The 27826-nt window shown below is 41.4% G+C and overlaps 1 protein-coding gene across 3 annotated transcripts in view; it reads right to left on the bottom strand.

Moving 5' to 3' along the window:
* Positions 1-7: 7 nt before the first annotated feature.
* Positions 8-27826, bottom strand: part of IYD (iodotyrosine deiodinase) — a 30751-nt gene continuing 2932 nt past the window's right edge. Inside the window, exons 2-6 of one of the 3 annotated variants that reach the window (XR_004742154.3) lie at positions 14302-14493; positions 11581-11740; positions 9257-9413; positions 1845-5031; positions 8-1305 (exon numbers count right to left, since the gene is read on the bottom strand). Coding sequence is in view for 2 of the 3 variants with exons in the window: in XM_002747111.6 (XP_002747157.1) it covers positions 4849-5031; positions 9257-9413; positions 11581-11740; positions 14302-14493 (692 nt within the window). In the remaining variant the exon portion in view is untranslated. Of the gene's footprint in view, positions 5032-9256; positions 9414-11580; positions 11741-14301; positions 14494-27826 lie in introns of those variants that run through there. The other 2 variants (XM_002747111.6, XM_017971470.4) reach the window with 2 other exon arrangements.

Genomic DNA, 27826 nt, shown 5'->3' with positions numbered 1-27826 from the left:
CAGTCTCAGTTGCAGACTTTGTTTATTAAAATCTCTTAAACCTTCTAAACTGCTTATATAATTTATCATATTTGATTTTCTATTTTAGCACTTCAAATCATTGATATGGTAAGATTATCACAAATTAAGGCAAAACATCCTCATATATTTGAGCATCCCTTGTAAATCCAATACATTTAACTTATAAACACAGTAAATCTAGTCTGATACCATTAATGAGCTAAGTTAAATATTCTTATACCTTTCAACTTCAAATGACAAACTTAAAATAAATTTCACATTTCAGATTGGAATCATAAGCTTTTTAAAGATTCAAATCACTTAAGGAAAATACACAAGTTTATTCCTAACCTTAACATGAAAGTATCAGTGTTATGGATTTGAATTATTGCATCATTTTCGTAATTAATTCTACACATTCCCAGACTTAAGTCATTTGCCCAACAAGGGAACTGACTTACTATTTACTATTGTTAAGGATTCATGCCCACAATATGGTGGACATCTCAGATGAGCAGAGGTTGCTTAGGAGCTCAGGTCAGAAGACAATACTGCAGCACTGGGAGACAGCGCCCTAAGAGCTGGCATTGCTATGGCAACAGGAGGCTCCCAGTCTTCACCTTTCAGAGGGGTTTGATTTTAGAAACTTTATTCCAATTACCTCTTAATTACTATTTTTATTTTTAAATATTAGAGTAGAAGGAAGTTGGAGACTCTACCTAAGTTAGCTAACAACTTCCTTTATGATCTCATTGGCTTCTGCATTTACTTGGCACTCTGCAGGCATTGCTAACATATTTTCATCTCACTCTAAAGACATTTATGTGCTGATGAATTTAATCCTGAACATTTGGCTCTGAGCCATGACTCTCAGGTCATGATAATAACATAAACCATTCCCCTGTCTCATGACTTTTTAGGAATTTCCCAAATGAGATTATAGCCTCTCACATTTCATTAGAACTACTGTATTTAGCTTGGCAGGATCTCAGCTTCAGGGGCTGTTCTCCCTCGTGCCTGCCCCTGAATGTCCTGGACCTCATTAGCTGAGGCCACCCAGATAGGGAGCAGGCCTGGCATCAGCCTTAGATGCATCGGCCCCTTGCCTCCACTCTCCCAATGGAAGTTTCCTTACCTTTCTCACCTCCAGTTCTCTGCTATTCACCCTTTCTAAAAGGTAGAGAAACACACAGCCTTTTTTTCAGTCTCCAGCCTCTTTTGTGAGGTGGGTGGGGGCAGGAGAGGGGAGGCACAGTAGCAGCAGAGCTGGAGCAACCTTTCTTCTGGACCTCTCATTACTTGTATCTATGAGTGAGTTGAAAACATGGTGTTACCATTGTTTCCATTTCACACATATTGTAAGAGAGCACTCTGCTGATACCTAGCAAAATAATATTATATTTCTCATGCCTCTCAGATGCAATATCCACTGATAACTATGTGTTTTTCTTCCAGTTATGGATAGTCCTAAAAGATGCTTACAAAATGTCTTTTAAAATATCACATCAGTTTGAATACTCTTTGGGAACTCCAATATTTAGAAAAACTAGCCTGGGTGTGGTGGCGTGCACTTGTAGTGCCAGCTACCTGGGAGGCTGAGGGAAGAGGATCACTGGAGTTCAGAAGTTGGAGGCTGCAGTGAGCCACGATCACACCAATGCATTCTAGCCTGGGTGACAGAGCAAGAATAAAGTAAATAAAGAAACCAACTGGTGGATCATCTTTGCAAGATGGATCATCCCCAGTTTGTAAATTTGGCTTAAAATGGGGTGCACTTTGTTGGGGTTGGAGCATGAGCAATAACTATTTACCACCAATTTAATGCATCAGAGAAGTCACCCTACCTTTCACAGGGAGGAGCAAATAAGAAGATATGCTAGACTCTCCTGTACTTCTTGATGGAAGTTTCCATTTTGTGGGCAGAGGCAGGAATGTCTAGGAAGAAGTCAATCTTGGTTCTGCTTTATATATGTTTGTATTGATTTTCCTTGACCCAAAGCGATGCTGAGCTGTGTCAGACAAATATCAACCAATCTTAGTGTTCCAGAAGAAACTATTTGTGCCTTTCACTGTCTTATTCTGATTTCGCCATTTTCTTCAACTTTCCTTCTCCTCTCCTTTTCTTTGTTGTTATATCCAACTTTATTTTCCAAATTCAGAGTTACGTATTTTGGAGAAGAGACATCCAGCACCTATGCACAACTGGGCCCTCTTCCTTGCAGGTGCAGGGGGATGGTAACATTGATGACATTGCTCCACCTCCTGTGAGGTCACATGACTAGTTCTAGCCAATGGGCTGTGAGAGTGAGGAGGTCACTCCTGGGCCAAGGTAGAATGGAATTGTTGGGGTGAGCTCTTCCAGTGTTTTCTCTAGCCATGTCCTGGAAGGTGCATCCCACAGGATTACTGGGTTACCCCATGCAAGCAATTGTCTTGGAGCGTTTCCAGGCTTGCAGGGGACTTTGCCTGCCCAAGAAATGAACTTCTCTCACCTCAAGTCATAGAAGCATTGCATTTGGTGATTGCCAGTGCCCCGTGGTTCTCAAAATGTGGTACCCAATCACCATCATCAGCAACACCTGGGAATATTTTAGAACTGGAGCATTTGGGCACTACCCAGCCCTACTGAATCACACACCCTGAGGGTGTGGCGCAGCAATCTGTGCTTTAACAGACTCCCAGATGAGTAATGCCAGCAAGTATGAGGACCACAGCTCTACCCTCTGCTGGCTAACACAGCTTTCAATTCAGTATTCCCTTTTGGCAAAGTAGAGACTTCGGGTGAGTCCTATCAGTAAGACAAACCATTGTCAAGTTTCTTAATTAAGTATTCTTCCTCACAATGATGCAATCATTCCATTATTTTTTCTGTTTTAAGGCCTCAAAACAGCAAGAGGATCTATCAGCCTCCCAGACCACTATTTCTACCTTTGAACACAGTCGTCACATGACTACATGTAATGAACTTAAAAGAAGGTTAATAAGAGCTTGGGGCTGCAGAGAGAAGGAAGAAAATTGTCTTTACTTTTGCAGATACCACCGATGGCTGGGGGACTGACTGTGCTAATTTGCCCTGATCTTGATGCTGCAGCAGAAATTAGTGTGGGGTGTGCTTGGGGCAGAAGAAGTGGCTCCATTCCATGGGGCAAGCAGGCTGAAATGGATTTTACATTCCTTCAAAGGGCTTCCTTCCTCTCCTCGATTACTCAGTCGGTTCTCTGCGAGCAATGTGATCCTCTCGCCTTATTTCTCATCTGGTTCTCATTTTCACACCTCTAACTATCCTACTGGGGGGCATTCCAAGATAACCCAATGAAATAAGCATGATATCTGCTGTCTTCAGTAAATCACTTAACCTAATGATGTACTTAGAGGGCATTTTTAGGCAAATTATTTATATGACTCAAAGAAATGCTTATTTACATGTATTTCCATTCAGATTTGACTGTGTTCAAACATAAATTTTAAATGAGTATAATGAGAACTGTATATGCTCCACCTAACGTTTTACCATGTCAGTTCTCTCTCACACTCTCTGAACACACACATACGCACGCACCTCTTTTTTCCTGAAGTTGTCAATATGATGCTTCATCTCTCCGTACTTCAGCAGGCATCACTCACATCACTACAATATCACCTACCACCAGATCCACATTCGACATTCCCACTTGTCTTTTATACCCATGAGATTTTTCCTAGACCAAAATCCAATCAAGGCTTACACTTTGCCTTTGGTTGTTGGGTCTCTGGTTACCTGGAACAGGGCTCAGACTTCAGCAAGCCCTGATTTGTAGTGGTTGTGGTATAAATTCTCACACCATGGGCAATTTCAAGCTATGAATGTTTAATAATTGGCTCGCAAGATTCTTGAGTATTTACCAGCTTCTATGAATTGCTGCAAGTCAGATCTACCACACCACTAGGCAGTGCGACTGACGCTTTACATGCCAGCGAGGCCCACGAGACCCAAGCGTGCCCTGGCCTGTTCTGTGAAGGTGACATTTTAGTAACTTTGTTTTTGTTTTTTGAGACAAAATCTCACTCTGTCACCCAGGCTGGAGTGCAGTAGCGCATCTCAGCATCAGCTCACTGCAATCTCCATCTCCGGGGTTCAAGCGATTTTCCTGCCTCAGCCTCCTGAGTAGCTGGGATTACAAGCATGTGCCACAGTGCCCAGCTATTTTTTTTTTTTTGGATTTTTAGTAGAAATGGGGCTTCACCATGTTGGCCAGGCTGGTCTCAAACTCCTGAGCTCAGGCAATCCACCCTCCTTAGCTTCCCAAAGTGCAAGAATTACAGGCATGAGCTACTGCCCCGGCCACATTTTAGTTCCTTCAATGGCTATTTATCCCAAACTAGCAGGGTGTCCCTGAAGTTCAGTTTAAAAAGTATATCTCAAAAGTATATCCTTTGTCTAAAAGCCAGCAGAAATCCAAGAGCAAGAGACCATTTGATTAATCTAAATTTAAATTCGAGTCATCATGTAGCTGAATTTTTGAGACTATGATAAATTTCTGACTGTCTCCTCTAGGTGAGTTTTTTAAAAATAAAAGAAAAAAGCCAATAGTGATTTTCTAGAATAACTTTTAAAGCTTAAAAACTAGGCCACGTTCTTTATAAAGTGTTCATGCATTTCAAAAGTGGATAAGAAACAGGACTTATGGGAGGTGAAGTGCCACAGAATGTGGAGAGGCTTCTTGACTCCTTGTGGCCACCTGAGAAGAGATGGGACGGGGAGACCCGACACCTGGGGAAAGGGCAGCCAAGAGACCCCAGAGGAGCAGGCGAGAGGCGCAGGGAGAAGCAGGGGCGTCGCCTCCCCACCGCTTCCTTGAGGGTCCCTGCCTACACCGTCACCATGATCTGGTCCAGGGGCTTGCGCTTGAGGTCAGGCACCGTGGCCTCCTTGCTGGGGTACCCCACGGGAAGCAGCATCAGCAGCTTTTCATGTGCGGGGCGACCCAGGAGCATCCTCAGTCGAGGGCCACAGTTGAGAGGAGTGGTAGTGACAGTCACCAGACCTGCATTCTAAAATAAGAGAGGGCAAGAAGGCATTTTAAAGTCAGCAGGCAGAATGACAGCTCTGCCTCTAGCCTGGGGTCCTTCTTGTCCCAATTATACCTGCTCTTCCTGTCATTTCCCTGAAGTCAGGTAGCAAAGAGGCTGCCAGCTCAAGTAATGGTATTATGAACCTCCCCGCCCCTGTCAATCTCCCCACCCCTTCCCTTCTTTTCCAGGCAGTGGGAAGCTTCTGGAAGAATAAAAATACTATTATTTTTCATTGATGCTTAAGAAATAGGAATGATTATTTTATAGAAAAATACTGTAGGAATCCAACCCCAGTAAAGGAAAAGCAAAACCAACAGGGAGTTCCTTTTAGCTAAGGTGTTGGTCTGTGTCCTGGTACAAGAAACAAATGATAAGAGCAGTCCACCAAAGCAATGTCCTAGCCCAAATACAACATCATTTTCCTACTAAATACTCTCTTTTTTTGTTTTCTTTTTGAGACAAGGTCTGGCTCTATCACCCAGACTGGAGTGCAGTGGCATGATCTCAGCTCACTGTAACTTCCACCTCCTGGGCTCTAGCTATCTTCCCAGCTCAGCCTCCCAAGTAGCTAAGACTACAGGCGGGCACCACCGTGCCCAGCTAATTTTTGTATTTTTTGTAGGGATGGGGTTTTGCTATGTTGCCCAGGTTTGTCTTAAACTCCTGAGTTCAAGTGATCTGCCCCTCTCGGCCTCCCAAAGGGCTGGGATTACAAGTGTGAGCCACCATACCTGGTCAATTTTCTTGCTAAATATTCTTTCCCGAACTCCAGTGATCTGCCTGGAATCTATGATTTGTTACCAGTAACTCTAATATTAGCATTTGAAAACACACACACACACACACACACACGAATCTAGAGTGACTTGATATAGTTTCTTGCTGAAGGTCTCTCATACGACATCATTATATATCTTGATTCATAAGGATTTTACAATGCCTAGAGACTGTTCTCAAGAATACATGCATCCAAAAATCTAACTGATTTCTTTTGTCATTAGCTCTACTTTATTATGGCATTTCTTCTCCTTGATCGTATCTTCACATAGTATTTGAACTTGGAATGGATACATCTTAAATTTTTTTGAGAAAATATTTACATCTTAATTTGGTGTCATTTTATATTTTGATTCTCTTTCAAAACATAGTTTTTACTCCATACTGAATTTTGTATATCTCTGGCAGTAGAAATTTACAAATACACAGACCACATTAAACAGTTTCTCTTCTTAATATTATTAATATTGTGTTGATTTCTATTATTATTTCCCCTTTCACTCTCTTGGTGTGAGTACTTTGGTCTTCTTATAGGTCAGGAATTTTTTTTGGGGGGGACGGAGTTTCGCTCTTGTTGCCCAGGCTGGAGTGTATGGTGTGATCTCGGCTCACTGCAGCCTGCACCTCCCAGGCTCAAGTGATTCTCCTTCCTCAGCTTCCCAAGTAGCTGGGATTACAGGCATGCGCCACCATGCCCAGTTAATTTTGTGTTTTTAGTAGAGACAGGGTTTCTCCATGTTGGTCAGGCTGGTTTCAAACTTCCAACCTCAGGTGATCCACCCGCCTTGGCCTCCCAAAGAGCTGGGATTACAGAGCCTGGCCAAATCAGAAATTTTTAAAAATGAAATCCTCAGACTGCCAAAGGGCCAGGGATTGAATTCATCAGGTTTATAAATTTGGATTTAAAAAAAAAAAAGGCGTTACGTTCACTGACATCTAACTGAAATTTTCTTCCTTTATAAATACAGGCAACAAAACGCAGTAGTGTTAGCAATATCTATGACCTTATCACCAATGAAATCCAGTTATTTTCATATTATTTTACAGTTGTTATAGATATTTTAAAATATCATTACATTCATCACTACTCTAAAATTATAAAGCTACTGATAGATCTTGGTATTTAATGTATTAATAAAGGCTTCATATTTTATTCTAAACAACCACCACAGCGAGTTCCTATGGCTACCAAACCAACCATGGAAGCATCGCATCCCCACCCAGTGAAATACTGATGCCCGTTGATAAGGGCATCAGTGGCCAAGGGGTACCCCATCGACCTCTTTCCAAGCCTCCAAATAGCAAACACCTAAGTAAAAGCAATGAGTTAGCTTCCAGACACTTTTCCCACTGCCCCTCTCCAGCTTTTCCAATCAGATCACCACCTCTAAACCTGACCAGGAATTTCTGGAAGCTGCCTCTCCAAGACATGCATGGCGAGCTTACCCCATGGAGCTGCTTCTTTCCTCCCTCACTAATCATGACCTACTCTCAGGATTATGCCTTATGGAAAGCTAGGGGGCAGCAAACTCAATGGCAAAGTGAAAAAGACTGCGGGCACCCAGGCAGCTTTGTGAGCTGAGCTTGCTGCAGGCTTTGCACCCTCAACCAGGTGGCAGTGCCCTGCGGTCTGACTCTGAATGATGATTCCATTATTTACCTGCTTACAGATTCAGGAAGGACATCAATGCCAGCTCCTTCAGGATAATTTTTCCAATAACCTAAAACACATTTCTTTTGTGTAACAATGACTATATTTTGGAAGGTGTTATTCAACATACACGTTTTCCTTTCTTTTTTTTTATTGCTCTTTAGGTTCTGGGGTACACATGTAGATCATGCAGGATTGTTGCATAGGTACACACATGGCAATGTGGTTTGCTGCCTCCATCCCCCCGTCACCTACATCTGGCATTTCTCTCTATGTTATCCCTGCTGTCCCTCCCTTGGCCCCCACCAACAGACCCCAGTGTGTGATGCTCCCCTCCCTATGTCCATGTGTTCTCATTGTTCAACACCTGCCTATGGGTAAGAACATGCAGTGTTTGATTTTCTGTTCTTGTGTCAGTTTGCTGAGAATTATGGTTTCCAGATTCATCCATGTCCCTAGAAAGGACACAAACTCAACATTTTTTGTGGCTGCATAGTATTCCATGGTGTATATGTGCCACCTTTTCCTTGTCCAGTCTATTGTCGATGGGCATTTGGGTAACATATGCGTTTTTTTTTTTGAGACAGCAAAGAAGCTCATTTTGTTCCTTTTTGGAATTCATTGTCCTTTAAAAGTATGATTACTTGCTCTTATAATCTTGTTTTCCACATTTATTTTATGCATTTACCATCTCTCTCTATTCCCTACCTGGCCCCCAGTCACTGCTAGAAGATACAGTTAATCAGACAACTATCTCTGTTGGCTCCCAGGAACCGCCACATAGAGGCTGGGCATGGTGGCTCATGCCTGTAATTCCAGTACCTCAGGAGGCTGAGAAGAGTGAATCACTTGAGCTCAGGAGTTGAGACTAGCCTAGGCAATATGGCAAAACTCCATCTATACAAAAAAATGCAAAAATCAGCCGATCTTGTAGTAGTGGACTTTTTCTTGCCATTTGCAGCAAAACCAGGTACTTGTTTGAAAATGAGAATCAAAATAGGGGCAGCATCCAAGTACTCTTTAGTCTAATTGGCTCCGGGACTAATCCTGTAGTCCCAGCTATTCAGGAGGCTGAGGTGGGAGGATCACTTGAGCTCAGGAGGTTGAGGCTACAGTGAGCTGTGATGGCACCACTGCACTCCAGCTTGAGTGACAGAGTGAGACTGTCTTAAAAAAAAAAAAAAATCCCAGAAAATAAAAAGCTTAGAAAATATTTGCTGAGTGAATGCATTGTAGAGTGAATGCATGAATAGTTTGAAATCTATAGAGTAATCCTGCTCCACTTCATGTTAGCATTGCACTCATTCCTATGTAGATGGAATCTTTTAAAAGCACGTGACCATCTTCCTAATGCCATGCAATACAAACTTCTCAGAAAAGGGGCTCTATGAAGAGCCCTTCTTACGGCTTTTTAGTCATTTCATCATCTCAGCTAGCAACAGTAAATGTATCCAGGGAGTTCGTCTCTGTGATTTTTAGGCTCCAAAATTCTTCATGCATGCCTGCCAAAACCCTTGAAACTTCATGTTGTTACAGATGACAGCAAACACAACACCAATTTTTCTACCTTTGAAATGATGTTCTAAGTGAATTCCCAGCTTGTTGAACCATCATACTCACCAATCCAGGTTTCCAGAGTCAGTTTTCACAACAGAGTTACCTTACTTAGGAATTCTACTTTAGATAAAAAAAACAGTTTCCAAATGTCTCTGAAGTGAAAACTCAGCTGAAATGTTCTAATAAGGTCACCCTTTAACCCTTGATGTCTCAACATACCTGTAGGGCAGCTAGCAGGATGCCACAAGCGATGGAAACACTGATCTCATTGTAGTAGTGGACTTTTTTCTTGCCATTTGCAGCAAAACCATGTACTTGTTTGAAAATGAGAATCAAAACAGGGGCAGTATCCAAGTAGTCTTTAATCCAATTGGTTCTGGGAAGAGAAAAGAGATTCCTGAGACTATTTGCCTGTATTTTTTGTTCTGTTTTTACTACCTTAGCTTCTTTATGATAAAAATAAAAACATGTTTACTAATTGTGGGAAGTAGGAAAATTCTTCTTCAAAGTTTTCTTTCTTGTTAAAGAATAAATCTTTCTTGCTTTTTGTTAATAACTCTTTGTTAAGCCCTATCCTATGTAGCTGTTAAATATGCTTATAGGCACGTAGTACATTCTATGTCCTTCTACATTAACCAAGATATCTGTGCTGGACATGCTCACATGCATGTCTCAGTTCGCAGCCTATGCCCCTTCCTTATTTTGACTTCCTTTTTGTTCTCCATTGCTTTTACCTGTTTAAAATTGTTTTATGTTATTAGCCAATTGGGTTTTAGTTTAGATTGTGAAGTCTGGCTCCAACAAGTGGAGATCAGACACAGCAGTAAGGACAACCCCAAATGCATAAAGGATAAATATGTCTGCTTTTCCTTTGTCCATTGTACTCTCATGGCAAGATGGCTAGCAAGGATACCTTCCCTGCAGAAAGTAAAAACTGCCTTGTTGAGAGAGGCTTTGTTTCAGTGCTAATTTTTCTTTTTGGCACGGAGCATCTGTTTCCAACACTCATCTTTTATATTTAAATTGAAAAGCTGCAGAATTTTTGTTTTTGTCTCATTCCTCTTTTTCTGACCAGGATCATTCAGTTTCATAAACATGTATTAATAAGTGCCTGGCATAGCAAGACATATGAAATGCTGAAAGATACAAGGACAGGTCCTATTACCCAGCATGCAATGAGCCAAAATTCTGCAAGGGAGAAGACAAGGATATCAGTGAGGTTCAGCCAAAACCACAGGTGGGGAGATGGCGATGCTGTTGTCCCAGTTATGGAAAAAAGGAAGGGAACTTCCGTGAGACAGGGAGATCATTCATGTGAGATATAAATACAGGGCTGAATTTTTGTTTTCCAGCTCACAATATCTCTTTCTTGATTTCATTACCCTGGCCTACACATTTTGGCAGAAGTTTTATTCTAGCACAGATAGTCAAAGGACAGAGAGTCCTATTATCCCACATATTGGGATTTTACCTTAGGATATCTATGTCATTCATTAGCAAGAGACAGTCACCATTCATTCCATTTGTAGCCTAGTTATGCTTCACTGTTCCAAAGCACACGAAGCTCACTTGTGTATTTCTCCATGGTTCCTCTTATGCTATGAACATCTGTATGTTGCACTTTCAAAGCTACTTAACTGTACTTCAACCGGCTTAGTCACATTTGACTGTTATCATTTGTTTTCTCCCTACAAAGAGGGAAAATGGTAATGATTTAGAAGATCCACTCTGGAGCTGGTCTATCCTGGCCACTGGGCAAGCTACCTAGCTTCCCATGGAGTTGTTTCCTCCTCTGTAAAATAACCCCTATGGTTATTACAAGGGTGAAAATAGTTAAAATACATGAAGTGACTTTTAATAAAGCCAAGCATTAGAATTTTAAGTCATGGAAATATCAACACAGAGAAACCTTTTGTAATCCACTTTCCTGACTCACTGGATGAACCAACACTTTCCATTCCCTGCATAGAGCACGCTGACTGTGGGTGCCAGGAGCAGACCCTGGGGGCTGCCTTTGCTGAGGCACTGCAGTGAATTCCCCTCCACTTCTTTCCTGGAGTTGAGGAAGCCAAAAAGTTACTAAAGCCTCACAAATAATCACACTTGTGGTAAACTTGTCCTAAAACTAAAGCCCGCTTAGCAAAATTGTTTGGAAGACCCAATCACTTTAGCAAAATGTAATTTGCTTCATGTAAGGTCTTGAGAAAAATTTCACCATTTTATGTTCCAGATGGGTAAAAAGTGAAGTAATTCCTCAATTATTTACTAAGTAAATAATTATTTATTTACTTAATAATAATAAATAATTATTAATAATAAATAAACAATAATTACTTTATTTATTTAGTAAATAATTGAGTCAGAGCTCATTTACCAAACACTCACATGGTGATACAGAAGTGAGCCCTGTCTTAACTTCCATAATTCCTCCCAGAGGCAGAATCAAGCTTGTTAACGTTTACAATAAAGCCAGGACATGGCAGTGCTGGCTATTTTATTTTAACCACCAAGGCGAACGTCCCCAATTCCACCACTGTTTGTACCTAAGTTTCTTGAGGTCTGAGACCCAGCGATGCCCCATTCTTTTCATGTAGTTGATCTCCTCTTCCTCCTCGATGATCTTTCGAATCTTGTGCTTCATGTCCGGGTCCTTCACAACCACAAAGGTCCAGGGCTCTGTGTGGGCCCCACTCGGGGCTGTTCCTGTCACCCATTCCATTAAAACCAGAAATTAAAACTGCAGGAAAGTGTGAGCCTGCAAATTAAGGAAAGGCTGGGCATGGTGCCTCATCCCTGTAGTCCAAGCACTTTGGGAGGCTGGGGCTGGAGGATCAAAAAAATTTTTGCAGAATTTCTTTCTTTTAACTAGCAGGGTGTGGTTGTGTGTACCTGTAGTCACAACTACTTGGGAGGCAGAGGTGAGAGGATCACTTGAGCTTGGGAGGCAGTGAGCCATGATTGCACCATTGCACTCTAGCCTGGCAACAGAGTAGCATCCTATCTTTTAAAAAAATGTTTTTAAGGATAAACATAATAATTCATACTTGGCCAGGCACAGTGGCTGATGCCTATAATCCCAGCACTTTGGGAGGCCAAGGTGGGTGGATCATCTGAGGTCTGGAGTTCAAGACCAGCTGGGTCAACATGGTGAAACACTGTCTCTACAAAAAATACAAAAATTAGCTGGGTGTGGTGGTGGGTACCTGTAATCTCAGCTACTCAAGATGCTGAGACAGGAGAATTGCTTGAATCTGGGAGGCAGAGGTTGCAGTGAACTGAGATCAAGCCATTGCACTCCAGCCTGGGCGACAAGAGCGAAACTCTGTCTCAAAAATAAAAAATAAAAATAATGTATACTTGCTCAAAATGAAGTTAGATAATCTGGAAAGCAAATGCCTGGCAGTGGACCCTGTCATGCTGCTGCCAAGTCCATTTTGTTCAGCATCAAACCAACTGATCGGTGATCAAGCCCACTAGTTCCAGCACTGTGGGAACTCACCACTGCTTCTCTAAATATGTGGGAGAAAATGTACCCAAGTAACTGCACCACAACTGCTAAGGAAAGAAACTCAGAGGGTTTTCAAAATTTTGACAGCCAGAATTCTCCAGACTTTCATTTCTTTTGATATTCTTGAAAAAGAATAAAGTTGTGAAGTTTATTGAAGAAGGCAAAATGTATATGGTAAGACGGTTTTTAAAACACTACTCAAAAGGCAACTTAGCTATACATAGTTTGGTCCCTATATCAAAGCTATGAGTGTGGTACTGTGAGGTTTGTCCTGTCCTTGGGGACACACAACAGTTGGGGAATCCTTAGCCCTGGGTACTCAGTATGAACGGCCATGTATATTCTTAGCCATGGGTACTCAATACTTACAGCCACGTATATTCTTAGCCATGGGTATTCAATACTCATGGCCGTGTGTCATTCTATTCCCAGGGACTTCGGGAACCCTCAGCCTACACCTTGATCAGTTCCAGTGTCCCAGGGCAAAGCTTCACCTTTGTCTATGGAACTTCAATTCCTGGTGGGATTCCAGTGAGAGTAGGGGCTGGTTTCTGATCTGGGTGTTACCCCTCAGCCCTAGAGATGGCCCACTGTTCCCAAGAACAGACCACACAGACTCACAGGTGGGATATTTCAGAAGCAACTGTTCCTTCCTTCCCATGGGTAGTTTAATGAAATAAGCTCCACCTATGGAGGGAGGAAGGGCTGAAGACTCTTGTTGGGATTCTTGCTTGCCACATACCACTCCCAGCACTAGAAGTCACAACTGGCTTGGGAAATGCAAGTCAAAAGCTAAACATGAGGCCCAAATTACTGTACAGAGTGATTCCAGTTAACTTTGTATCCATTTTATTTGTTTACTAAATATTTGTATCTCTTGACATAAGATATAAATTTTTCCCTAATGTTTTTAACTGTGCCAGCATATGTGTACATACACATATAGAAATACAGATAGAGATAAAGGGTATGTTTAGTAACTGCTGTTAGTTAGAATAAGGACTCAACAATCTAATGCATTTGTATTTATAACTAAAGTGAAATATTTTATTCTTGCTTCCTTTCATGTTGGACTATGGATTCACAATGGGCATGTGATAATTTTTGCAAATAAACTTAAATGTGGTTTATGCAAGGATAAGACTCCAATCACAGGAGATTCTCAAGTAGGGAGTTTTCTCCTTATCTCTCCTCCCCATTTTCTGTAGCTCACATTTTTTTTCTTCACTGGGAAAAATTAATTTACATTAAAAATGGGTTTTTCCTTCCTTTGGTTTACTTTGCAAATTCACATAAGTAAATTTTGCTAGTTTATGAGAATACTGTACTACAGCATCACAGTGTGTAACATAAGAAATTTGCTTCCAAAGAAAAACAAATATAACTGTGAGTATGTGAATGCGTGTGTGTCTTTTGTGTTTTAAGGGGAGGGGAAAGAAAGAAGATGTATCTCCATCGATACATTAATATAATGATATGACCAGAAATCTTGTTTTTTTAATTAAAAGTTCATAAACTGAATAATTTCAGAAGTTTTGAACTATTGTCACATCTGCTTCCAAGAAATTTGTAATCGTCAAAATGTGGAAAGCAGAAATCACTGTGTTTCTGGCAGTCACCCTTGGGTAAGACTTTATAGATAAACATACCACTCTAGACTTTATTCACTATGTTAGAACTTTGACATTTTCCCAGTGTTAGAGTCACACCAGTAAGGCGGCTAACATTTCCAAAGAGCCCACCTGCCATTACAAACCTGCCGTTCTGATGACATTATCAATGACTTCCATTGGGACTTGCTCATTACTTATGAACCTGACTGACCGTCTGTTATTGAGAAGTTCATAAAATTCCTGAGATCTCTTAGCCATTTCCTTCTCAGAATAGCGGGTGTGAGAGAACAGGATGTGTTCAACATTTTCTTCTGATTCTTGCCATTCATCAACATCTGCAAATAAGAACAAGAAAGGTGACAAAGTAAATGATCTCTTGATCATAAGGTGACCACTGGGGAGAAGAAGGTAAAGTTCTCAAATGTGTAAGGTTATAAAAAGAATAGATTTACAGACTCCTTACCACTCATCTTGACTATCCCTTAAAACTCCAGCTGAGTGCAATGGTTCACATGTGTATTTCCAGCTGCCCTGGAGACTAAGGTGGAAGGATTGCTTGAGCCTAGGAGTTCAAGGCTGCAGTGAGCTATGATCACACCACTGCACTCCAGCCTGGGCAATGGAGAGAGAGAGACGCAGTCTCTTTAAAAACAAAAAACAAACAAAAACAAAGAAAAGTCCGGGCATGGTGGCTCACGTCTGTAATCCCAGCATTTTAGGAGGCCGAGGGGGGTGGATCACTTGAGGTTGGGAGTTCAGGACCAACCTGGCCAACATGGTGAAACGCTATCTGTACTAAAAATACAAAAATTAGCCAGGCCTGGTGGGGCACACTTGTAATCCCAGCTACTTGGGAGGCTGAGGCACGAGAATTACTTGAACCTGGGAGGCAGAGGTTGCAGTGAGCCGAGACTGTGCCACTGCACTCCAGCCTGGGCGATAGAGTGAGAGTGTATCAAAAAAAAAAAAACAAAAAAAAAACCAACCCCCCCCAAAGAAAAAACAAGCAAAAACTCCAAACTAATTATAAAGGGAGAAAAGAAAAATTTTACCTACAAAAAGATGAGGAATTCAAATGTCTGTTAATGATGGACTAGGTTATTTGAAACAATCTCCCATCAGCTGAAAATCACTCTGATCTCTATATAAAACATTTTTCAAAGTCTTTTTAAAAATTATTGAGCCTACAACATAACAAGAAATTTGCAGGCCAAAGTAAAGAGAAAATATGAACTCACATTGGTAAATAAGAACAGAAGATACACTTTTTTTTTTCCCTACTGTATTTGCCAATCCCTACACATTAAACTTCCATTTATATGTACTCAGGGATCAAGGGTGACAAATATCAAAGCCCAGGTCCACACACAATGTGAAGTCTAATAAGCTGGGACCCCAAAACTAAATCCTAGGGGAAGTGTGAATGATAAATAAATTATTCCTAAGGGTTTATATCAGTTTGATAAGTCTTGCCTCAAACTTGAACTTGGAGTGAACTTGTCCTGCCCAAAAGTACCCCAGATGTCTAGCAGAAGCAAATGCCAATATACAAATAATTTTAAATATAATTATCAGCAACCCACCAAAGGCAATCAGGAACATAGAGAAGAAAACATCTTGGACAAGAAACAGTAGAATCAATTTTAAAAAAATAACATCAGATGCCCAAAGACCCCAAACACTGGAATTAGCAGACCCAGAAGATAAAACAACTATGATTACTATATTTAGAGAAAAAAGACAAACATATAAATCTGTAGGGTACAGAAAAAAATAAAAGGCAAAAACAAAAATTTTAAAAGGAGAAAAAACAAGAACAACAGCAAAAATAAAGAATAAAAGGTAATATAAGCAATCTGAAAAAAATGGAGAACTTCTGGAACAACAAAAATAAAGGATAAAAAGTAATATAAACAATCTGAAAAAATAGAGAACTTCTGGAACTGAAAAATCATAGAATTAAGAACTTAAAAGGATGATTGACTATCAGGTTAGACTAGCTACAGAAAAATTAATGAACTGGGAGATAAATCAAAAGAAAACACCTAGAATTGGGCAAGGAGAGACAAAAAGAAGAAAATATAGAGAAAGGGATGAGAAAAAATAGAGCAGAGTAAGAGTGAAAATGTCTAATACACATCTGATCATTTGATTCAAAGAGAATATGGTGGAGGCAATATTTGAAAAGATAGCATCTGATATTTTTGCAGAACTCATGAAACATACCAAATTTACAGATTTAAGAAGTCTGGTAAGTTCTTTTCTTCCCCCCCCGCCCAAGAACCTTTTCCTTTCTCTTTTTTTTAATTAGAAATGGGGTCTTGCTATGTTGTCCAGGCTGAATTCAAACTCCTGGCCTCAAGGGATCCTCCAGCCTCAGCCTCCTGAGTAACTGGGAGTACAGGTGTGCACTATTGCCCCTGGCTATTTTTAATGCCATTAAACACAGTTGCTACAAGGGGAAGAATATATTAAAGAGAAGGTGCCAAACTTCAGTTTCATAATTAATCCTGGCAACAATGCAAGTAAGTCAGGGGCTAAATTAGATGCAAAACTGCAAGTTATTTCAGGCTTCTTGCCTATAGGTAAGCTGTGTAAATGGCACATTTTTACTCTAAGGCCCTGTAAAACAGAGAGTTATTTTTAAAAACTATACTTTTTACAATAAAATATAAAAATCTTAAAAGCAGCTAGAGAAAAAAACGTTACCTCAGGAAGAACAATGGAAATAGCTGCATTTTTAACCATGACAAGAATAGTTGCACTAAATATAAATGAACTAAATGCTCCTGATAAAGGCCAGTGATTATTTTAAGTTAAGTATGTTGTTTATAAGTGACACATCTAAAACAGAAGCATATAGAAAGGTCGAAAGTCATATCATGTATCACATAACTATATTAGTTGAAAAAAATTAAGGCAAAAGCATTGTTGATAATAAAAAGGGTCAGTTTATAATAATACAATTTAATTTAGTGGAAAAATATAATTTTAAATATGTATGCAATTACATTACATGACCTCGAGACAGACTTCCAAGAAGAAATGTAAAAATCCACAACACAATGAAAGATCTTAACACATCCCTCTCAGTAATAAAAGAAATAAGCAGTAGAAAAAAAGCAGTAAGGATACAGAAGATTTCAAGGCAATTGACAAAAATCATCAAATATTACAGAAAACATATTTTTTTTTAGACAGAGTCTCACTCTGTTACCAGGCTAGAGCGCAGTGGCACAATCTCAGCTCACTGCAACCTCTGCTTTCTGGGTTCAAGCCATTCTCCTTCCTCAGCCTTCCGGACTACAAATGTGCCACAACACCCAGCTAATTTTTTGGGTTTTTTTGTTTTGTTTTGTTTTTTTGAGATGGAGTTTCGCTCTTGTTACCCAGGCTGGAGTGCAATGGCGCTATCTCGGCTCACCGCAACCTCCACCTCCTGGGTTCAGGCAATTCTCCTGCCTCAGCCTCCTGAGTAACTGGGATTACAGGCACGCGCCACCGTGCCCAGCTAATTTTTTGTATTTTTAGTAGAGGTGGGGTTTCACCATGTTGACCGGGATGGTCTCGATCTCTTGACCTTGTGATCTACCCGCCTCGGCCTCCCAAAGTGCTGGGATTACAGGCTTGAGCCACTGTGCCCGGCCAGAACACACATTCTTTTTACGTAGAGTTTATTGGACCAGAAAATAACTCTTAACATATTTTAATGGCCCAATAGAGAATGATCTGTGACTGTAATGCAATTAAACTAGTAACAAAAAATATATATATTTTGCCATCTAAACATTTTTTTTCAATAATTTCAAGTGTTTGAAGACAGCGTCTTAAAATTTTTTTCTGTTGAAATCTTTGTAGTTCAGACCAAAAGTATGTCTTTTCATGAGCTTAAGTGGGCCATCCTGGGAGAGGCGGAATCTCAGGAGAGACAGCTGTCTACAGCAGAGGCCATCCCTGGAAGAGGCCGACAGTACTCCCAGCAGTAGAGGCAGCAAGCCCTTCGTTAAAGGGGCATCTGTGTGATATATCAGCAGGCCCTTCGCACCATGACTGCAATTCCATGTATGCACCAGAAAAATCCACATTTGTACAAGATATACACATATGTACAAGACTAATACTAAAATGTTTACAGAAATAGTTTATGGTCCTAAACTAGAAATAGACCAAAGGTTCATCAACAGTAGAATAAATTGTGATACAGCCATATAACAGAATACTATACAATAGTGAAAATAAATGAGCCTCAGTTACATGCCTAACCTACTTAGCATTATATTTGACTCTTACAAATATAAAACAGCAAGTCAAAAGAACATAAACAGTACAACTTTAATGTTTAGGAATGTTCAGCTGTGTAAGAGTGATGCAGCTAAGCAGAAAAGCAAATAAATAATTTCCATAAAATTCAAAATAGTAGTTTCTTCTGTTGGGGAAGGATGTATGGGTGTTTATGAAATGCTGGATATGTTTGTTTCCTAACCTAAGTAATAATTATATAATGTTTTGCTTAATAATTATTTGCTAAGGCATTCATCTGTGTTTTATACACTAGTTCAGTAAGTACATGTCACAATTAAGAGATTTTTCAGTGAGAAGAAGGCCATAGAGATTAATTATTAGAGGAAGCAGGAATAGGTCAACTGTCCAGAACTCTTAAACAAAACTTCTGAGAAAAGAGAAAAGATACTTGACTTTTTCTCAATGCAGTGAAAAAGTTCACGTTCAGTAAAGTAGGTAAAGTCTAGATACAGTGGAAACTTAGATCCTTGGAGATGAATTTCCTGCCACGTTACCATTTTTCAAAGTACAATAGCACAATCATTATTTTTAAATTCCTGTTTCATATTTAAAATATCAATGCTTTCAAGAAAGATTTAGAGTTTTAAACAATAAGAACTTGAAAGTGTGAACAAAACTGGCCATAGGTGCTTTTGCCTTCTGAGCAAAGTAGCATCATTTGTGGAAAACCTCCCCGTTGCTCACTTCCCCACACCAGCTGATGAGGGAAGGAGACAGTGTAAAATCTTAAACCTCTGATGATTTTCCTGTGCTGCCATGTCCCTGCATTCCACGGACCACTGTTTTTCAGAGGATAGGCATGGGTCTTTGGCAGAGAGGAGCTGAGTATGACCAAGTGAGGGAACAGAGTTCGGGGAGAGGAGCCCTAAGGCAGACCTACGACTGTGACTTAAAAGACTTTTAGAAGGAAGAAGGGGCTGCCCAAATGCTAACATGCTGTGAGAGGAGTTGGGAAGTGAGGTACCAAAGAAACGAACAACAACAAAGGTTGATTTCCACAGATAAATTGTTGCGAGGTAAAGGAAGAAAACACATAGAGGAAAGCAGGAGTCCATGGGGCATGAACCTCAGAGCCAGAGGTGGCTCCGTGGGCACAGGTTCAGTGGGATTCTCAAATGCTTGAGAGGGAATCTGCCTCCTCAAAGCATGGAGGACTGAGGATTCAGCCTTCTTTAAATCTTATTTTTAGTTTATTTATTTTTTCTAAATAGGATGAGCTCAGCTGACCCCTGGGTTATGTAAGTATGGCACATTACCTAGAGAACAAAGCATGAAAAAGCAGTGCAAGCCCTAGAGTTGATCTGTTTCATGTTAGTGGAACTGAACGACTTTCTTTTCTTAGACATCTGCTCTGGAAATGCCAATGGCAATAATTTTGCAGTGGTTGTTGTGGCGGTGGCGGTAGTGGTGGTGTTTTGGGAAAGAAGGGTGGTGCAGTGGAATAAAAATCTCTTGTGGGTACGATTAGTTGGGAAAATACAAGTTTTCAGGTTATAATTGTACATTTGCAAAACACAAAATACTATGTATAATGCAAATTACATTTAGTAAAGCTCTCAAAACCTTCCTGGAAGCTGGAAATATGCAATTCATTCAACAAGGTTTTTATTGAGCCTTTGACATATATTCGTGAACAAGATAGATATGACTTTTATACTACAGGGGTGAAGAGGAAAAGCTTCCCTCTTTACTCTCTGAATGTTCACTGAAAAGGAACTGACAAAAGCCAGATTAATAGAAGAAAAAGCCATACAAAATGATTTTAACACACATAGCATGAGGCAATAGCAAGAGAATGATCACTCAATAACCCAGCAGGGTCCGACTGCTTATATAACCTTCTTTATAGAGGAAGAGGACATAAGAGGTGTAAGGGGAATGAATGGACCTGTGATCAGATGATGGTTGGTGAATCATTCCCTTTGGGAATTGAATGGGACCTGAGAACAAACAAAAAACAAAGGTTTATGACAAAGTTTTTCTGGGCTCTAGGTGTGATGTTTAATTTTCACTCTCTTTCTCTGTGATATGAATTCTAATCTTTTCTGATGAATAAAATTTTAGGGAAGGGATTGAAGGTAATTGTTTTCCTCTTTGGGACAATAATCTTACTCATATATTTAAACAAAGCAGCAAATGTACATATGGATAGAATTACAAACTGTAATCACTCCTATGAAGACAATTAATTCTCTATGAAGTGACAGAGAATAAGAAGGGGTGGTACAAAGAGCGAAGACACAAAGTGGTTCCCCAAGGGGATGGCATGTAAGGTGAAACTTGAGCAATAAGAAAGGAGCTGGATATTCAAATGTGTTGAGGAGAAATGGGAAAAAGGCAGAAACACATAGATGCTGTTGATGTAGCCTGGGTGGGGGACAATGCTGGCTTGAACCCTTGGAGAGGCAGGAAGAATGACAGGAGTCTGCAGATTCTCGAAACACCTTGGAAATAGAAATGGAAAGACTGGCTAACGTGGGTGGTTGAGAGTAGCTGGGAGAGAGAGGGAGGAACCAAGACTTGTTGCCAGGTTTCTGGCTTTGGTGCCTGGTTAGATGATGGAACCATCCACTGAGCTAGGAGGACTAAGAGGTGAACTATTGCAGGTGGGCAGGAAGGAGGAACAAGAGTCAACAGTCTGCCTGATTCCAGATGCTGTGAGCCATTCAAGTGCAGATGTCATGTACAAAAGAAAATGTCTGAGCCTTGAAGGTGAGGTCCTATTTGGAGCCGACCCATAGAGATGAGCATGAGCAGGAGGAATGAAAGGAAGAGTGGAAGAAGGTCAAAGACCTGCCCTAAGGGACTCGGCCATTCTCCAGGTGGAATTCAGGTAGAGAATTCACCTTCTGGGGACCCCCAAAAATGATGTTAGAAGTCACTACTGTTGGCTCATGGCTCTTAGTGAGGAATCTTCTTTTTAAATTTCTCTAGCAGGAACAGTTTGGGCCTAGTTAGAGGAAAGTAGGTGTGATGGGGGAGTGGTAATAAACATCTATCAGCTTTCTAACAATCAGTCCTGAACAAAATGCCAAAGTCATCAGTGTCACAGTGACAACCCTGAACCTTATCAAGATGTCAATAAAGACTTTCAACACCAATGATACTTTGAACATTGTTTAAGATGAAATCTGGCGCCTCTGTAGTTAATAACTGGTATATAAGCAAATGCATTAAATGCTTCCTTAACTGTTTGAAAGGTAAGTCACTAACACTTAAGACCCATTTAGCATTTGTAAAATCCAAGAGCAGTCTAAGTGCATGACTTGGCAGTTTCTGCAGCTTCTAAGGTCCAAGGTAGACTCTCCTAATTAGCAGAAGGAAGCAAGCTGTTGCCTCATTATCAGTGCCAGCCGCTACCCTGACCAGGTAAACAAATGTTCCTCATCACTCTTGATGGGATTGTCCTGAGTGCACTCTCGGAGCAGTGCACAGTCAGGCTGCCACTCCCGGAGCCTTTCACAGGGCAGAAGGTCTACACTATGCCTGGGGAATGAGACCAGCAGGGCCAGGCTGGGAGCATAATGAGCTTCCACTTGTCTCCTTCCCTTGAACTCCTGACTGTTTCCAAGGAATGTGGCCCTCACCCAGAGGCAAGAGAGCAGGCTGTGTTAACCCCTTTGTTTTCCTGCCTTCACCCTAGAGCAGTCAAGCCACTAGTGATTACTCAAGCTCTAAAGTCTACATAGTCCAAAGAAATGTGTACTATTATGGTCTGCTTTTTTGGTTTTTTTTTTGAGACAGAGTCTCGCTCTTGTCCCTCAGGCTGGAGTGAGATGGCACGATCTCGGCTCACTGCAGCCGCCGCCTCCCAGGTTCCAGCGATTCTCCTGCCTCAGCCTTCTGAGAAGCTGGGATTACAGGCACCATGCCCAGCCAATTTTTGTATTTTCAGTAGAGATGGGGTTTCACCATGTTGTCCAGGCTGGTCTCAAACTTCTGACCTCAGGTGATCTGCCTGCCTTGGGCCTTCCAAAGTGCTGGGATTACAGGTATGAGCCAACACATCCGGCCTGCTTTTTAAATGTAAATCTTGAGCTGCCTTACTGGGGCGTGCTGATGATACCAACAGTAACTTGCCTTGTATGATTGCACTGGGGCTCTGCAAACAATCCCCTAAAATATCGCCAGGCACTTGACCTGGCGCACTAAAGAAGCACCTCCAGGTCTCCCTCTGAGCTGCCTGGTCTCTGGTCTCTCTGATCCTTTTTCCTGAAGCACTGAGAGGGACTCTTTCTGGAGCTTTCCTTTCTGACTAAGGACATTTCTTTCCAAAAGAAATGTAATTGGGATGGGCACAGTGGCTCATGCCTGTTATCCCAGCACTTTGAGAGGCCAAGGTAGGAGGATTGCTTGAGCCCAGGAATTCAAGACCAGCCTGGGCAATATAGAGAGACCCTGTCTTCAAAATGAGTCTAAAAATTAGGCATGGTGGTGTGTGCCCGTAGTCCCAGATACTCAAGAGGGTGACGTGGGAGGATAGATTGAGTCTGGAGCTAGAGGCTTCAGTGAGCTATGATCATACCACTGCACTCCAGCCTGAGCAACAAAGCAATACCCTATCTATTAAGAAAAGAAAAGAAGAAGATGAAGAAATGTAATTGTCCTAAGATCCCCTGCCTAGGAATCCAGGCAGATAGAGATAACCTATGAGGACTTTACCGGCATAATGAGAAGACTTTTGTTCACAGTGCAGTTCCACCCCTCACCTTCCCACTACCTCTCATGAACTCGAGGAACTGCATCCCAAGGCACTGTTCTTTTCACTCATTCATTTCCCCTGAAAATCATGTACTTCTACACACCCCCACCATTCCCACTTCCCCTATGAAGAGGGATATGTAAGCATCTGAACCCCACTGGGTTCTTAGGTAACCATTATCCCGTGATTCCCCAGTGCTTATGCATGTTAAATAAATGTGTATGCCTTTTCCTCTATTAGCCTGTCTTTTGTCAGTTCATTTTCAGTAAACCTTCAGAGGGTAGAGGAAAAACTGCTTTTCATATTTCACTAGCAGGAACAGTTCTGGCCCAAACTGTATACTTTTAGTTAGAAGGAAGTAGGTGTGAAGGGGGAGTGGTAATAAACACCTATTAGCTTTCCAGCAATCAATCCCTTGGTCCCTACAATTGCTTTAATGCCAAGGAATCCCTTAATTGTTCCATATTTAGGTTTAGCCAGCCAAGTAATTCTGGGTGACTTGTATCTTTTCACATTGAAATGGAGGTATTTTTCTGGTTGCTTTTCCAAATGAATTGCTTTAGTGTTTTTACAGTTCTGCTTCACAGTCTTTGCAAATGGGCCACTATTTCCAACTTTGAAACCAAGGACAATTTATGTCACGTCATCCTTGTTCCCTTCTTGCAATTTTGGGAGCCTTGAGGGGCAATGTTACTAAGGAGGAGGGTGACGCAGATTTCAAAGGTGAGGATGGGAGCCACTTCAGGGCTCAGCACCTGACCGAGAATGCCTCTTTCCCAACTTCATCACCATTGCTCTGCTCCCTACCTGGGCCTCTCAGTCATCCCACTTCCTGTGAGGCCATCCTCATAGCGATAACAAGAATTATGAACAGGCCGAGCAAAGTGGCTCATGCCTGTAATCCCAGCACTTTGGGAGGCCAAGGCAGGTGGATCACGAGGTCAAGAGATTGAGACCATCCTGGTCAACATGGTGAAACTCTGTCGCTACTAAAAATACAAAAAATTAGCTGGGCATGGTGGCACGTGCCTGTAATCCCAGCTACTCAGGAGGCTGAGGCAGGAGAATTGCCTGAACCCAGGAGGCGGAGCTTGCAGTGAGCCGAGATAGCGCCATTGCACTCCAGCCTGGGTAACAAGAGCGAAACTCTGTCTCAAAAAAAAAAAAAAAAGAATTATGAACAGAAGTACAGTTATAATTAAGCATTCTTCAGGCTGCTTTAACCCACTTCCTTGTTCCTAAAAGTCTCATAGCACTAGTAAATACTGACCATATGCATTCCCACTGTTCCTGTATATAGAATTTCTGACATTAGAATCACAAGGCTTTTGTTTGAGAAACACAGGATCTCTCCATCAGGATCATAAGGCTTTTGTTTAAAAATTACTTAAAATGTTTTTCAGATCATGAATTCCAGTGAAATAGCTGATGCCAACCAGTTCGAAGACTCCCATAATGGAGCAGAATCAGCATTAGAATACAGTTTCTTCATCTCCCTGTCCCATGACCTCACCCTGCAATCTTTGACCAATCAATGGCCTTCACACTTTAGTTCACTCCAAAACCCTAAAAAATCCTAGCTCCAGACTCTTCAGGGAGATGGATTTAAGGTTTCCCCTGCTTCCTCATTCAATAGCCCTATGATTAAACCTCTTTCTCTGTTGCAACCTGGTGTCTCAATGTATTGACTTGCTGTATGCATCAATCAACCAAACTATTAAGGTAACACCTGGCTGCTGTATAGATGGGTTATTTCATTAGTAGCACTGAGATGGGTAGGGATTGGGAAGGCTGAAGGATGCCCAGACAGAGAGACCTTGAATAGAGCAATGCTATCCTAAAGCTGATGGGGTTCAGAACATATTACCCAAAAGCATGCCAACTTCAGAGCAGGAAGGACTCTCTGACCTTCCCCTCTCCTTCTTTCCTGAAACAGGTCATAAAACCAATGAAGAATTTTCTGACCCTCCCCTGAGGCAGGTCATATGACGTCCATGTAAGAGGTGCCCACCAAGAGGAAAGGAGCATTCTCATCTCTGAAGACGTCGGGACACAGAGAAGAATCTGAACAAACAGAGATTGCTCAGTGATATGGTTTGGCTGTGTCCTCATCCAACTCTCATCTTGAACTGTAGCTCCCATAATTCCCACGTGTTGTGAGGGACCCAGTGAGAGATAATTGAATCATGGGGGTGGTTTCCCACGTACTGTTCCTGTGGTAGTGAATAAGTCTCAGGAGATCTGATGGTTTTATAAGGAGAAGCCCCTTTCCCTTGGTTCTCATTCCCTCTTTGCCTGTCGCCATGTAAGCCATGCCTTTCACCTTCCACCATCATTATGAGGCCTCTCTGACTGCATGGAACTGTGAGTCCATTAAACCTCTTTTTCTTTGTAAATTACCGAGTCTCAGGTATGTCTTTATTAGCAGTGTGAAAACAGACTAATACACTAAGTTTTCCCCGTTTATTGCCATTAGATCACATTAGACTATAGCCCCTCTGTCCTCTTGTATGTCTCCACCACTGTTCACTTTCACCAAACCTAGCATGAAAACACACAGTTTTAACTGCTCCTTTGGGTCTTCATTTTCCTATGAAGGCTTCTGTGTCACATGAAACTTATGCCGAATAAACATGTACCCCTTTTCTGTTAGTCTATCTTTTGTTATAGGGGCCTCATGAACCTAGACTGGGGAGAGAAAAGGGTATTTTTATCCTCCTCTCCAAAGCAATGGAGTGAAGCCGACAGGATTTGTCTTCTGAGGCCCTTTATCTCTTTTGGTCCCCCAGTGTCCTGTGCCGACCTTAACTTCCCTGAGGAGGAACCTACCCAGACTTGATCTCGAGAACAATGTCTTCATTCAAGTGCTTTTCCTTTCCTACTCTTTTCTCTTCTAAAGGCGCCTGTCTCTTGTTCGAAAACCTTAAGGTCTTACAGGAGTCTAGCGAACCAACCTTTTAAATTAGCCATGTGAAAGTATTAATGTCTGGGTGTGTCTAAGAGAAAGCTGATTGCATTGCTTCCCATAGTAAAAGACAACTATGCTGACTAGGCTCGTCTCTTTGAGCAGAGTAGAATGCTGACTTAATATAGAGTTTTTGGCAGTGGGGTGCTGGTAAGCCAGCTCTTTGCAGGGTGGCAGGGAGAAAGTACTGATTTATGGCACTTGCCAGTATCCATGATGTAAGTAATCCCAACATGGCCTGACTTCAAGGCACTGATGACTTAACAAAAAACTCCTAAATATTTAACAGTCAGCTCTTGCTAATCCTCAGAGGCTAGCCCTAGTATGCTATGTGGTTGGGAAGCATGGAGTTCAAGAACTGGTGGACTTTCAGGGGTATGAGTGACACACATCATTTGTAGGATCAGTGCCAGTTGGTTGAGACTCGGACACTCAGAGGAGCTGGTACTGGTTGGCTGACTTTTAGAAGCAAGAGGCTGACCTGGATTGGTTAGCTTGCCAAGCTTACACTGAAATGAGTTGTCATTAATCCACTACTTAGGCTTGGAACCAGTTCTGACAGCTACCTTGATATTATCGGGACATAAAACTCTGTTTCTTAAAGTCGTAGGACCACTTTTGTTCTTAGAAGTTACCCACACTGGATTAAAAATGTTAACTCAGGCCTTTCTTAGAAAAGATGGGACAAGGTGGGCCACTTGTCACTCAGTTAGCGACTTCAGTTAGAATGATAGCTTTCGGATGGCCAGTGAAGCTAAGTGTGGAGGAAACCCCCACTAACATTAAAACAAATTCATTTCAATGAGATGTGTTTCCTATCTTTTTCTTCTTTCCCTATTTCTACAGACTTTTATGAATCTAGGCTTAACTGGAGGATTTGTGGGTAGAATTTTCAGTTCATTTTATTGGGACAATCTGAGATTTGCTTCTTTGAGATAAACTTCAGCAACTCCATAACTGTAGACAAACAAAGTATCAACAGGACACCAAATTTGGCTGGTTTGCAGAGGAAGACTGTATCTTACATCTAATAAGCATAGTCACACAATGTTCTCTCACCACTCCCCCACCCCCCCAACACATACGCATGCCAATTGCCTGATCTGTGAACATGGAATAGGAATTCTTTGTGAATCAGAGCTGCAGGAGGTTGGATTGGTACCCATATTTTCTTTAACTCAGGCTAGAATGGCCTGCAATACTTATTTTACCATTTAGTGTCTTGTTAATGTTAAAAATGGTTTGAATCTGGTATCTATTTGCAGTCAGCAGCACCATCTCCATGTGTCTTCAGTAAAGGAGTCTGTTCTCTTCTCCAGTTAGCCCCTGCTCAATCCCTTCTGGACCTAGAGTAAGATCCCCACATAGACCATGTCTACCTGCCCTGTGACTGAGAGCAGGGGCTTGGGGGCCTGAAAGCCTGCGTTTAAGCACTGGTTCTCACCAGTCACCTGTGTGACCTTAGCATGCACTACTTATGTAAACAATGTAAGAGAGGTGGAGTAAATCATTTCATCTTCAAAACGATACAACAAGGTAGGCACTATTAGATTCCCCATACAAGAGATCTGTGGATGACACACACAGGCCAGACTTTGCCCCAGCTGCTAAAGAAGACACTAAGGCTGTCCCATTCATTCTTCTGTATAAAGAGAAGAGAAGAATGAGGCTGGCATGATGTAATCCCAGGAATTTGGGA

The sequence above is a fragment of the Callithrix jacchus genome, chromosome 4 (assembly GCF_049354715.1).
Source record: "Callithrix jacchus isolate 240 chromosome 4, calJac240_pri, whole genome shotgun sequence".
Classification (NCBI taxonomy): domain Eukaryota; kingdom Metazoa; phylum Chordata; class Mammalia; order Primates; family Cebidae; genus Callithrix; species Callithrix jacchus.
This window is presented reverse-complemented; position numbering and strand designations above follow the sequence as displayed.